The sequence below is a fragment of the Dromiciops gliroides genome, chromosome 6 (assembly GCF_019393635.1).
Source record: "Dromiciops gliroides isolate mDroGli1 chromosome 6, mDroGli1.pri, whole genome shotgun sequence".
NCBI lineage: Eukaryota > Metazoa > Chordata > Mammalia > Microbiotheria > Microbiotheriidae > Dromiciops > Dromiciops gliroides.
This window is the reverse complement of record NC_057866.1, coordinates 127,070,480-127,082,565: the sequence shown is the minus strand read 5'-3', so window position 1 is coordinate 127,082,565 and position 12,086 is coordinate 127,070,480. Positions and strand designations below refer to the sequence as shown.

Below are 12,086 nucleotides of genomic sequence, written 5' to 3'. Positions count from 1 at the left end.
TTCTTGTCCAATTATTCTGGCCACTGTTGTCTTGTATGATCAACTCTAATGGGAATGAATAGCTAATATTAGTTGACATTTTATGATTGCATATTGTTTATTTTGGGGCTAAGGTAGGAGATTAACAATTATTTGGGTTCTCGGTACTTAAAATTACATTTTTCTATAATTTTATAAATGTTTTGAGTACCACTGGCCTCTTGATGAATTGATGGATGCATGAACCACTGCCAGTAGGTCAGAGCTGGTGGCATGCACATTCACACATATATCTTCTAAGCTCCAGTCTCACATCTATACCTGGATGCTTCACTGGCTTCTGATGCCATATTTCCAAAATTGAGCATGCAACCTTTCCCCTAAAACTTGATTTTCTTTCTGATTTTACTGTTAGTGGTGCCATCCAGTCTTTGTTCAAAACTTTGACACTTCTCACTTTGATCCCACTTGCCTCCATTATTCTCTTTATTTTCCCATTGATGCCTTTCTACCCCTACCTGGATCACTTTAGTAATCTTCTAATAGGATGCCTCCCTCCTTTCCCCAGTCCATACATGCTATCCTTCATACTGCTGTCAAACTTACCTTTCTTTATGCATAATTCTTGGCCATGTTGCTTCTCTGTTTAATACCCATCAGTGGTTCCTTGGGGTCTGCAAAGTAAAGATCAGGCTTATCATTCTGTCTTTAATAGCCATCTTTTACCTTAGCACATCTTTTACCTCATTCAGTTCCTCTGCACATACTTTGTCCTGCCTCCACACCCTCCACATGCCCTACAGCTGCACACCTGCAGGCTCTCACTCTTACTGTCTGTCCTCTTTGCTTAGAATCCTTCCCACTCTCATCCTTTTTGAGTTACCACCCATCTTTTAAAGCCAAACTTAGGGGGCAGCTAGGTGGTACAGTGGATAAAGCACTGGCCCTGGATTCAGGAGGACCTGAGTTTAAATTCAGCTTCAGACACTTGACGCTTACTAGCTGTGTGACCCTGGGCAAGTCACTTAACCCCCATTGCCCCCCCCCCCACAAAAAGCCAAACTTAAAGGCCACCTCCTACAGAGAACTTTCCTTCCCAGTCCCTCCCAGTCGATAATGACCTTTTTATCTCTCCCAACCTCATATTGCACTTTGTTTACATCTTCCTGCAGTATTATTATTTATTATTTTTCTAGTTATCCTCCTACTAAAGTGTAAGGTTCATGAGGTAAGGAATTATGTGTTATCTAAACTTCTATATTTTTATTCAATCCAGTGCTTTGCCTACTACAGATGTTTAATATAGGAGGCTTTAGGGACTGTGAATTAGTTGTTTGTGGACAAACTTTGTCTACAGTACATAGTCTTCTTGCAAGGCTTCTGTCAGAGCTTTCTGAAGTCAGGCAGTCATCAAATTGGTAAAAAGCATAAAGAAGTATTGGGTTCTTTCTCCTCTATTGCTAGAAAGAATTGGATAATATCTGACTAGGTCAGGTGACTGTGTCAGAACCAGGAACCCAAGTATACATACAGAGTTTTGGCTGTGGATTTTTCCAGGTTTTGTTTTCCAGTCATGTATCTAAGTCTTCCATCCGTGTCTTCCTGTTTCCCAAAAGGTTGCTACAATGGTTTAATTTATGTACTCAGAAACAGTAATGGAAAAATACATTGGACATTTGCCACCAAAGATACTGTTAAAAGCTCTGCAACCACGGATCCATCCACAGGCCTCATCTATGTGGGATCTCATGACCATCATGCATATGCTTTGGATATTTATGTAAGAATTCACCGAAACGGTCTTACACATAACTAACATGATTGTTCCTTGGTAAGGTAGAGGGTACAGTTGTGTGTATTAGAAGAAGGGGAACTAACCTGTGGATGGTTGTTGCTTGTTTACTAGCTGTTAATTCCAGGGTGAGAGAAAAGAACAGAGGGAAGGAACCTAAGAAAAATAAGGGATTAATATTCTCTTTTTAAATGTTTACAGAAATTTAAATCTTAAGTTTCTCCAAATAAATTCGGCCCTCCAAACATTGTCCTATAAAGCTCTTAGAAAAATAATGTTGGGGGCAGCTAAGTGGAGAAGTGGATAAAGCACCGGCCGTGGATTCAGGAGGACCTGAGTTCAAAACCGGCTTCAGACACTTGGCACTTACTAGCTGTGTGACCCTGGGCAAGTCACTTAACCCTTATTACCCCACAAAAAAGAAAAACAATGTTGAAGGGATATATTTGGATCTATTAATCTTCACCTCAGGATACCTACTGAGTATGTTTTTGTATTTTCAGAAGGAGACCTGTGTTTGGAAGTCATATTGTGAAGGAACTGTCTTTTCTTCACCATGTCTAAGCCTGGTACCCCATCACTTATATATTGCTACACTGAAAGGAGTTCTACTGGCCTTAAATCCTGTAGGTATAAAATGATCTGGAGTAATTTTACGACTTGTATTCTTAAAAATTATATTATTTTGGGGGCAGCTAGGTGGTGAAGTGGATAGAGCACTGGCCCTGGATTCAGGAGGACCTGAGTTCAAATCTGGCCTCAGACACTTACTAGCTGTGTGAGCCTGGGCAAATCACTTAACCCCAATTGCCCCGCAAAAAAAAAACAACAACAACAAAAAAAACCCAAACAAAAATTATATTATTTTAATTTTGAAGTCTAAATGTGTAAAGTACTTATACAGATTTCAAATATTACTGATACGAAATCAACGAAGCTGAGAAAATCTGAAATACAGTGCATTTTTTAAAGTTAAAAATCTTTTTACTTTATTTATTTTAAATTGGTATTGATTAGAGAGACTCTGTCTCTTAGATTGTCCACTTAGGATTTCATGTTCGTTTTGAGGTCTTGGGATGACCCTCATTATTTCCTAATCTGTTTTCTTTTCATTTTTTTTTATCCTTTGTGTAGCTCTTAGTTTTATAATAAATGGCAACAGAGTTATAATTTACCTGCAGCTGTTTCTTTATTTAGCCTACATTTATAACTTCAATAGGCAAATCTCAAGAGTTGGTGTTGTATGGTTATGCTTATAGAAAAATGTATTATAGTTTGCTTTGTAAAGGGTCTAGCAGAGTTCAGTGAAGTAATACTGATTATTGTGAATTTTTGTTCTTAACAGGCTTCTGGAAATAGAGTTTGGACACATTACTGTGGAAAACCTCTTTTCTCTTCTCCACAATGCAACTTGCAGTATGTTTTTGTTGGTTGTGTGGATGGGAATTTATACTGCTTTAACCACATGGGACAACTGGTAAAAAAAAATTTATAGTTTTCCTTTGAGTGTTTTTTAAGAGCAGAATAGATACATGCTAAAATAAAAATCTAGATGGTATTCAAACCTATAACCATTGTAGTAAGCACTTGGTCTTCATAGAATTCCCCCCCCCCCCCCCCCCCCCCCGCCATTTTAATTTGTTTTAAAATGTATTTTATTGATGCCTTTTATCTTTACAGCCCAGGCAGGGAGTAAGCTTCTCTTTAACCTTCCCCTCCCCTTTCATTTAATCCTACTTTGCAACAAAGAAAAATAATTAAGCATGAGCACCTGTTAAATTGCATTAGACATATAACATTCTGCTCTAGTAGTCCCATTTGTCTGCTGTAAGGGGGGGTGACAGGGGTAAGTGGTATAGGTTTCATCATTGGTTTTTCAGTAATTGAAGGTATGGATTCCTTTTAATGGATTTTTATTTACATTGCTGTAGGCATTTTATTTGTTGTTCTTTTGGTTCTGTTTACTTTGCTCTGCCATCAGTTCATTAAAATCTTCCCAACTCTATGAATTCCTTACATTTATTACTTTCTTCATAGGTTTTGGTGTGGTAAATAGTGCTATGGTAGATGCCAAAGACTCCATCAAGAGGCTTATTGCACTTATTTTGATCATTCTCCCTATTCCTCTAAATTTGTAAATAAATATTTCCAGTGGGGAGCTATTTTATTATTATTTTGTTTTTGTTTGTGAAATACTCAAGATGTCCCTGACTCTCAGGCATAATGATAAAGTCTTATAGGTAAATAGGGTACTTATCAAGTGCTTTAATAGAGTTCCTGTGAGAATGAAAGGGTAGAATGAAGTATGGGGGTGAAGGGGGTGTCACCTCCTTTTCATAGATAAGACCCTAAGAGGCTAAGTGACTTAGCCCAAATCATATAGTTATGGACAGAACTGCATATCTGGAGTCTGAACCTATTGCTTTTTCACTAGAGTGTACAGTTACCCAAACATTGTTTTAGATTTCTATATTTGCTTCATTTTTCCAACCACTTAGTCCCTACACATTGCTTGTATATTAGCAGGCCATATGGGGATGGGAGAGAATGTGTACGAGCACATGCACATGGAGGGACAGTTCACCCTGGAAAGAACTGCATTAGTAGTTGTCCAATTTTCAGTTTAAATTCTCTCTTCTCCAAATCCAGGAATGTTAATACCAAGATAATTGCTCTTATAAATTGTACTGCATGATTGTGTTATAAATGAACTCCAATTATACTAAGGTCCTTGTGGTACCTCTAGTAATAAACTCTTAAATGTAATCCTAGATGGACCTACCTTAGATTGCTTTCTTTTTTTATTTTGGTCCAAGGAACTTTTTATATTCTTTTTTTTTTTCAGCAACAAACATTTATTTTATTTTCCCATTACATGTAAGGGTAGTTTTCAGCATTCATTTTCATCAGATTTAGAGTTCCAAATTTTTCTCCCTCCCTCCCTCCTTTTCCTCCCCCCTCCACAAGATTGCAACCAGATTATATATGTACAATCCACAAGTGTTCTTTTTATCAGTTCTTTCTATGGGGGTGTAGATTGCGTTCTGTGCTGCAGAGACTCATGTAGTATAGCCCAATTTGTTCTAGGCTTTGCTCCTAGAACAAAGGTTTAATGTGGGAAATTAGGGAAAGCCAGAAATTTATGTTTCATTATTTATGTATTTATGTTTCATTAAATGACTGTGTTACAACCTCAAAAACACTCTTAAGGCTGTTTCATTGTATGTAAGTATTTTGACATGAGCTTGGGGGATGGTGCTTTTGATAGCTATTCCTTAACATACTTTTTCACTGAAGTTAAATATTAAGTATGTGACATTTATCTTTAATTCTCATTAAAAACTTGTCTGTAGAACTTATGAACATTTAATTTTAAGATTAACTGTAGAGATATAAATAGATAACCATGATTGTTTCCACCCTTTATAGGTTTGGCAGGTTTCTACTAATGGACCAGTCTTTTCATCCCCTTGCATCTCTGGTTCAATGAAGCAAGAAATCTTTTTTGGCTCCCATGATTGCTTTGTCTACTGTTATGATATGGAAGGACATTTCCAATGGAAATTTGAGACTACTGCAAGTATATATGCAATACCATTTACTTTCTACAATCACAATCTAAGCAGTGAAATGCTGCTAGCAGCAGCATCTACTGATGGAAAACTATGGATCTTGGATGCTAAAAGAGGACACTTACAAACAATACATAAGCTTCCTGGAGAAGTTTTCTCATCTCCTGTGGTCTGGCAATCAATGCTTGTTGTGGGGTGTCGAGATGATTATGTATATTGTTTGGATTTGTTGGGTGTTACTGAAAAGTAACAAGCCTACAGTTCTTCAGTGTTTTTATCAATATCACGTAGATTGAGGGGCAGCTAGGTGGCGCAGTGGATAAAGCACCGGCCCTGGATTGAGGAGTTCCTGAGTTCAAATCTGGCCTCAGACACTTGACACTTACTGGCTGTGTGACCCTGGGCAAGTCACTTAACCCCATTGACCTGTTAAAAAATAAATAAATAAATAATCAATATCACGTAGATAGAAACTATTGGTTTTACATGTACAGAGAGATGTGCCTAGGTACTGTTCATATCAAAGATATTTTGGTTAATAAATGATTCATCAGGAAATGATCATTTTTGAATTCCCTTTGATGGGTCATTATAGCTGCAGAAGCTGTTGAATGATCTGGTTACACATATCATGCTCACTAATATTTATATTTTCCACTGTGTATGATAGTCAATATATGCCATCAGATACTTCAGTTAAAAAGATCTTGGGCCTGAAAAAGGAGAATCAAGTGACTTGTACAGACTCACAAAGATTAGACTAGGAAGTAGAAAGGAAATTGGAACTTTTAATTCCCAGACTAGGCTGTTTTCCTGTGTGTTTGATTTGTCTTTTTGCTTCTATTATCTTGTACACACTGAGTGTTTTTAAAAAATTCTTATTGAATTGGATAACATGGCAGCAGGATAGTTGATGAGTACAATCTCTTTGCTTGCTTTTATGTTGTTTGCTTATTCTTTCTCAATGAAATTTACAGCATACTTGGGTTTTCAAAGTCAGAAATGTGTGACCTTTTTATAAGTGAATAAGGTTCCTATATTAGGAAATAAAATTACCAGATGGTTTTGGTTAATATACTCTTATCATTTTCTCTTTTACTAACATCTCCCTGAGGACTATGCTAATTTATTTTATTCTTTTATGAGCTTTAACTCTTTTTTTGTTTTTTCCTTTTTATTTAAAGGAAAAAACCCAGAATTTTTTTAATGAAATATGGTCACATTCTGGGGGAAAATACTGCTTTGCATTCAGACTAATGTGAGATCTTGGCCACAACTGGCTGAAAACTGTTCTACGTAACTCTCTCCCCCCACCCCCATTTATTTAGAATTTTATTTTTTCCAAAATTACATGTAAAAACAAATTTGAACATCAATTTTTAAAAGTTATGTGTTCCAAATTCTCTTCCCTCCTCCTCATCCTCCCTTAAGAACTCAGGCAATTCAAAATAAGTTATACATGTGTAGTCATGCAAAATATTTCCACATTAGTAAGGTTGTGAAAGAAAACAGACACAAAAAAATCTTTAGAAAAAGAAGCTAACAAAAAATTATGCTTCAGTCTGTATTCAGATACCATCAGTTCTTTCTCTGTAGGTGGACTGCATTTTTCATAAGTCCTTCAGAGTTGTCTTGGATCATTGTATTGCTGAAAATAACTAGAGCTTTAACTCTTAATTTAAGTGTTCTCTCACACATATCTTTTATTTTAACTCTGACAAAAGTTTAATTACTTAAAAAATAATTTCTCAGTTACTTTTCCTGAAATCTTATAGCATATGATTCAAAATAATTTCCTAACAAAATACTTATGAATGTAGTCACAGTAGTGATTCAAGTAATAATAACAGGATCTCCTGCTGATTATCTTCCTGTCTCCCATCCCTGCATTGAGAACCCACCATTGTGAATAATTTAGCCTAGACACAAATACCCTATAAAGCTTACAAACATTAGGAGTTTTTTTTGTAGCTATCTTATAAAGTTCTTGAATTAATTTCTGGTCAATGTTAGATAAATTTCAATTTAGAGTACAAATAGAATTTTTTTTTTACTGTTAACTGCTTAAATAGTTTTTTCCCACAACCAGTGAGAATTATAATGAAATATTGCCTAAAATGAAAATATTCCAAGTTTTTCTCATCCAACAAACTGTTACAACTGGATTAAATGAAATTCCATTTTTAGATAGTCAATGAAAACACAAGATAAAAACTATATTATGAAATGAGATTGTCTTGCTACTGAATCACTTTACAGATTTTTTTTTTATTGAAAGACCTTCTCCTTCCCTTTCCCCTCAACCATAACGGACAATTTACATTAAAACCATATACAACCAAAATCTATAGTCAATATTAAAATTACAGTAATGTATCTTCTCATCATCTCTTGACTTGATTTTATTGTTGGTAAAAATATTGCAGGGCACCTGTAGCTTCTAAAGTTTTTGCTTTGAAATAATTGAAAGTAAATAAGAGATACAATTCATACTGTACATTGCTGATAACTGACTGGATTATAATTTAGTAGGAATTAATGAAGGTGTATAAGAAACAATTGTACTTGAAAATTTAAAAAAGTAAACAAAACTCAGTTATACACATGTTTTCTAATTTTATACACAATTCTATGAACAAGTTAATGATATAATCTTGTCAAAAGAAGAATATGTAAATGGTTAAAGGTATATAAAAAAAAACCCACCATACACACACCCCCCAGTATATTCCAACATAGTGGTCATCAATTTTTTAAACATTTTTACTGACTTGAAGAGATTCATCAGTAACTTAAAAAACCCCAAACATAATTCCCAACTGTTGATCAAAAACGACTACAACAAAAGTAAAGCAAAGTAACACTTCATTGGTATTTAGTGCAAATTTGGAGTGATTTTTACATGAGATGTTAAACATGTACACTTTTAAATTGTTCAAAGCAAGTACTGTGAATGACATCAATTTACCCTCTTTTTCTTAGACTCTGATTAGAAGTTGTTTACCAGATTATTTTTCTTTTTAAAATAGGGTCCATGTAGTTTAGCAATCCTTTTTATTTTGGTGATTTTTGACAACTCAGTTTTGTCCTAAGCTTTTGAAACAGTAAGAACTTCCTGACATTTCTTGTAATGACTTGTGCCTCTTTCCCTTACCAAAGTGACTTTTATGCCTATAAACTGGAGGAAAAAGAACACCACTTTAGTGTAGGAATTAGTGTAATTGTAGAATTCCAGGGCCCTAAATGGAGATTTTCATTAAGAAACATTACATTAGTGGGTAAACCATTGAAATCAACATATGCATTCATCAACAATTTTTAAACATGGACATCAGGATTAAGAACATGCAGAGAAATATCAACTGCTTCTTATGTTGTGCACCTTTAAATTCAGAATGACTAACTACCTGATGGTCCAGTTTGTATGAGAATAAACCTAACCTGTAAGAACATAGCTACTTCATTTTACCAGACACATGTCAGTTGCCACAACCGAAGAAAGGAGAATGCTAGCTAGTTGGTAAATAACTTTGCTTCTGTCTTTGAGACTGAAGGGTACGATGATCATACACTGCATACTGAGTAAGCATGAAAGAAAGTAATGATAAATGCTAATGACAGTTTTTGTTGGAAGGGGAATCCTGTCACATGTTTCTGAAGGTAAAGGGAATAGGTAGGTACCATATATTGAAAATGGTGGCAAAATTTTGACCTTTTTGGTATGCAGTAAGATGCAAAAGCAGTTTAAAAAAAACAAACAACCCATAACATCACTGACTTTGAGACCACCAACTCCTTTTTTTTTGTTAATGCATTTAGGAGTGAAAAACAAAGCCTGTAAAATGAACTTTAGTCTGTAAGATTTTTTTTTCCTAAGCTTGCAGGGTATAAATCTTTGAAATTTATATTCTATTGAGTGACTCCAAATTTCACTGGCTAACTTAGGAATCTTATTTTAGTCAATAGTTCTTGAGGAGGTCCCTAAGTGTCAGGGGCATAGGGTCTTAAACAAGTTCCCTAGAGATGGAGTCCAATTCTTCTCATTTTACAGATAAGGAAGCCTTATTGAAAGCCTAGTGAAGTAACTTGCCCAAGATTGTTTGTCAAGGCCATGATAGTTTTTGGATGAGTATAATTAGAACAGCTCTTCTTCCCTAGGCCCCAAATTTAAAAGGCTGCTTTGGGCTAATTTTTGGAGGTATTTTGCTTCTCTGGTCTGCTTCCCTATCTTCATAGGGAACTTATTAAATCAGTGTGTTCGCAAGGGCAGGTGGTTTGAAGAGGAATGGGGTGGGGTGGGGTGGAGCGGAGCATGTTTTTGATGTTTGAATGGGCTTAGCCTGCTTGATAGCTTCATTTGTAGAAAGAAAGATTCATGAAAATAAGATTCAGGCCTAAGAATAGGGAATTTTCTCCAAACTCAAGTTGGTGAGATGTGAAGTAAAGGAATGGGCTTTGGAGCCACACCAGTCCTGGTTGCTCCACTCCACATCTGGAACCTTAGGGAAAGATATCCCTTTCTATGTATATACGACCCTCTTATCACCTATAGACAAGATATGTACCCTCCCAAGCTCTAGTACAGTTTCATATTCATTTTAAAGGGTCATCTGAGAAGTGAAAATAAACATCAAAAAGTTGCTAAAGTGTATGTTCTTGGGAAAGGTAGGGTAGTAGGAGAGAGATAGGCAGAGGGAATTGGCCCGGAGCTCTACCTATCGCCCCATGGATAGAGTTTGTTTTCAAAAACGAGAGGCTCCCAGGGCTTTAACCCCTACAGTTGTGCAAATGCTTTGTTTAATAGTGAATTACATAAAGAAACAAACAGTTCAATTTCTAATAGTTATTTTGGACCCCAGAGGACATGCTTCTTTTCCTGCTCAAGTTCTTCACCCCATGTAAAAAAATAAATAAATAAAAAGGGCAAAGGAGGAGCTGTCAGTGATACGGATAAGCACAAGTGACTACTTAATAATCTGGGGACAGTCACTCCAAGCCTTTGCTTTCCTTTTGGCCAAGGCCAGCCAGGCTGGTTCTGTTGACACTGGAGCAGCGTCTGGTGTGGAGAATCTCTTTGGGACTTCTTTCACCAGTGATGCAGGCATAGCAGAATCTGAGATGTCCACTGTGTTTGGAGAATGTTTTTGGTTTTTTGGAAGGAAAAAGAAAAGGAAAAAAAAATCAGTACAACGCAGATGATTGTCCTATATCAGCAGATTCCTGCCATCTCATGCTGTGACCTTTGAAGCTTATTAAGAGTGTGAATGTGGGAAAGATAATTAGAGTTAGCCAGAAGGAGAGAATGTTGAACATCTCTTAACATGTGGAAGAACTGAGGGACTGCAAAACCGGGATACCCTGAGCATGCGTCAGACACATACAGAATTACATGGGCTTCAGTGTGGTCACCTCTAATATTTCTGAGCCTAATTTCCAAGAACTGAAATTGTACAGGAAGAAGCTTTGCACACTGCTAACAAGAAATAGGTCAGTTTTGTCATTCTGGTCACACAACCAGTGTATTCATTAAAAACAAAGTACTCAGTTACAGTATTCAGTTCAGTTTAAATGATCAGTCCATTAGGTAGCAACAGTCTTGCTGACTTAACTTTGTTATTTCCAGAGCTAGGCAAAAAAAAGTATCAAATTAGGTTCTGCCTTTGGTATTGTCATCATTAGAGAATTTAGCTCTCTCAGGTGCATCTGATAAGGCATTTTGCACTCTCCATTCTGTTCCTCATTCCTCACTTCCTCAAGTGTTAGATTTGTTCCAGGTGCTTTTGCCAAATAACAAGGGAAACCCTTTGCCAATTACCTTTACCTGAAGAATGGCTTTGGAGAGTGTGTTGAAGATTCAGCAACTAATACTTCCTGACAAGGAGATGAATCTGGTAAGACTGGCTTACAAGTGGCCATCTTTCAGGACAGCCACATGTTAAGTGACCAAGGATCAGTGTAACAAACCAAGCCAAATCAAGCATTAAATCCGAAAATTAATTTCCTCTCTAGATTCCTGAGGTCCTTTCTGATGCAGGAATTTAATAGTGATGAATGCCAAGTCTTTATACTTGTGTTAAAAAAACTTAGATGAAAAGGGAAGGCATAGCTGGACAAAAGTCTGAAAAATATGTGGGGCTTTTAAAAGACTGCAAAAGCTGAACCAGAGTCAACAGTGTGGTGTGGCAGTCAAAAAAGCTAATTTGTTGATCTTGGGTTGTATTAAAATAGACAGAGCTTCTAGGAATAAGGAGGTACTTTGTCCAGGTCAGAACACACCTGGAAGTGCATGTTCAGACATACATTTTTGAACATGGCTGATGGGAGACTTTTTTTTGCCTATTTGTTAACAAGATTTTAAATGTGTTTCCATTATGGGGGGTAGGGGTAGGGTTATGGTTCTGCCTCCCTTTCCTCAAAAAAGAAAGCCAAATGAAGACCGGGGGAATCATGGATAGACTGGATACCTTTAATAGCTGCATGATGAATTTGTTATACACTTGAAAAAGGCAAACTCTAAACAGTGGAAGATGGTGGTTTTGTAATGTATATGGAAGTTTGTTTTGTTTGCTGTTTTAGTTCTGAACTTTAAAAGATGGGGGGAAAGAAGGATAGAAGATCAGCGTTCACATAGCTAGTATTTTCTATTTAAAACAGTCTCTAATAGGATGTGTTTTATGGGACAGAATGCCATTCACTTGTCATAACTCCAAAAGGTTAGATCTACTCTAAACATGTGAACGTGT

General features: G+C 36.3%; 2 protein-coding genes across 18 annotated transcripts in view; one reads left to right on the top strand and one right to left on the bottom strand.

Moving 5' to 3' along the window:
• The window catches only part of AASDH (aminoadipate-semialdehyde dehydrogenase), a 35,553-nt gene extending 28,790 nt beyond the window's left edge, over positions 1 to 6,763 (top strand). For 9 of the 10 annotated variants that reach the window (XM_043972675.1, XM_043972677.1, XM_043972673.1 and 6 more), the window contains 4 exons: positions 1,596 to 1,759; positions 2,275 to 2,397; positions 3,117 to 3,248; positions 5,201 to 6,763. In XM_043972675.1, the coding sequence (XP_043828610.1) occupies positions 1,596 to 1,759; positions 2,275 to 2,397; positions 3,117 to 3,248; positions 5,201 to 5,593 (812 nt within the window). In that variant the 3' untranslated portion in view covers positions 5,594 to 6,763. The remainder of the gene's footprint in view (positions 1 to 1,595; positions 1,760 to 2,274; positions 2,398 to 3,116; positions 3,249 to 5,200) is intronic. The other variant, XM_043972672.1, reaches the window with a different exon arrangement.
• Positions 6,764 to 7,709: 946 nt separating this feature from the next.
• The window catches only part of CRACD (capping protein inhibiting regulator of actin dynamics), a 312,769-nt gene continuing 308,392 nt past the window's right edge, over positions 7,710 to 12,086 (bottom strand). For all 8 annotated transcript variants that reach the window (XM_043970772.1, XM_043970773.1, XM_043970779.1 and 5 more), the window contains one exon: positions 7,710 to 10,468. In XM_043970772.1, the coding sequence (XP_043826707.1) occupies positions 10,308 to 10,468 (161 nt within the window). In that variant the 3' untranslated portion in view covers positions 7,710 to 10,307. The remainder of the gene's footprint in view (positions 10,469 to 12,086) is intronic.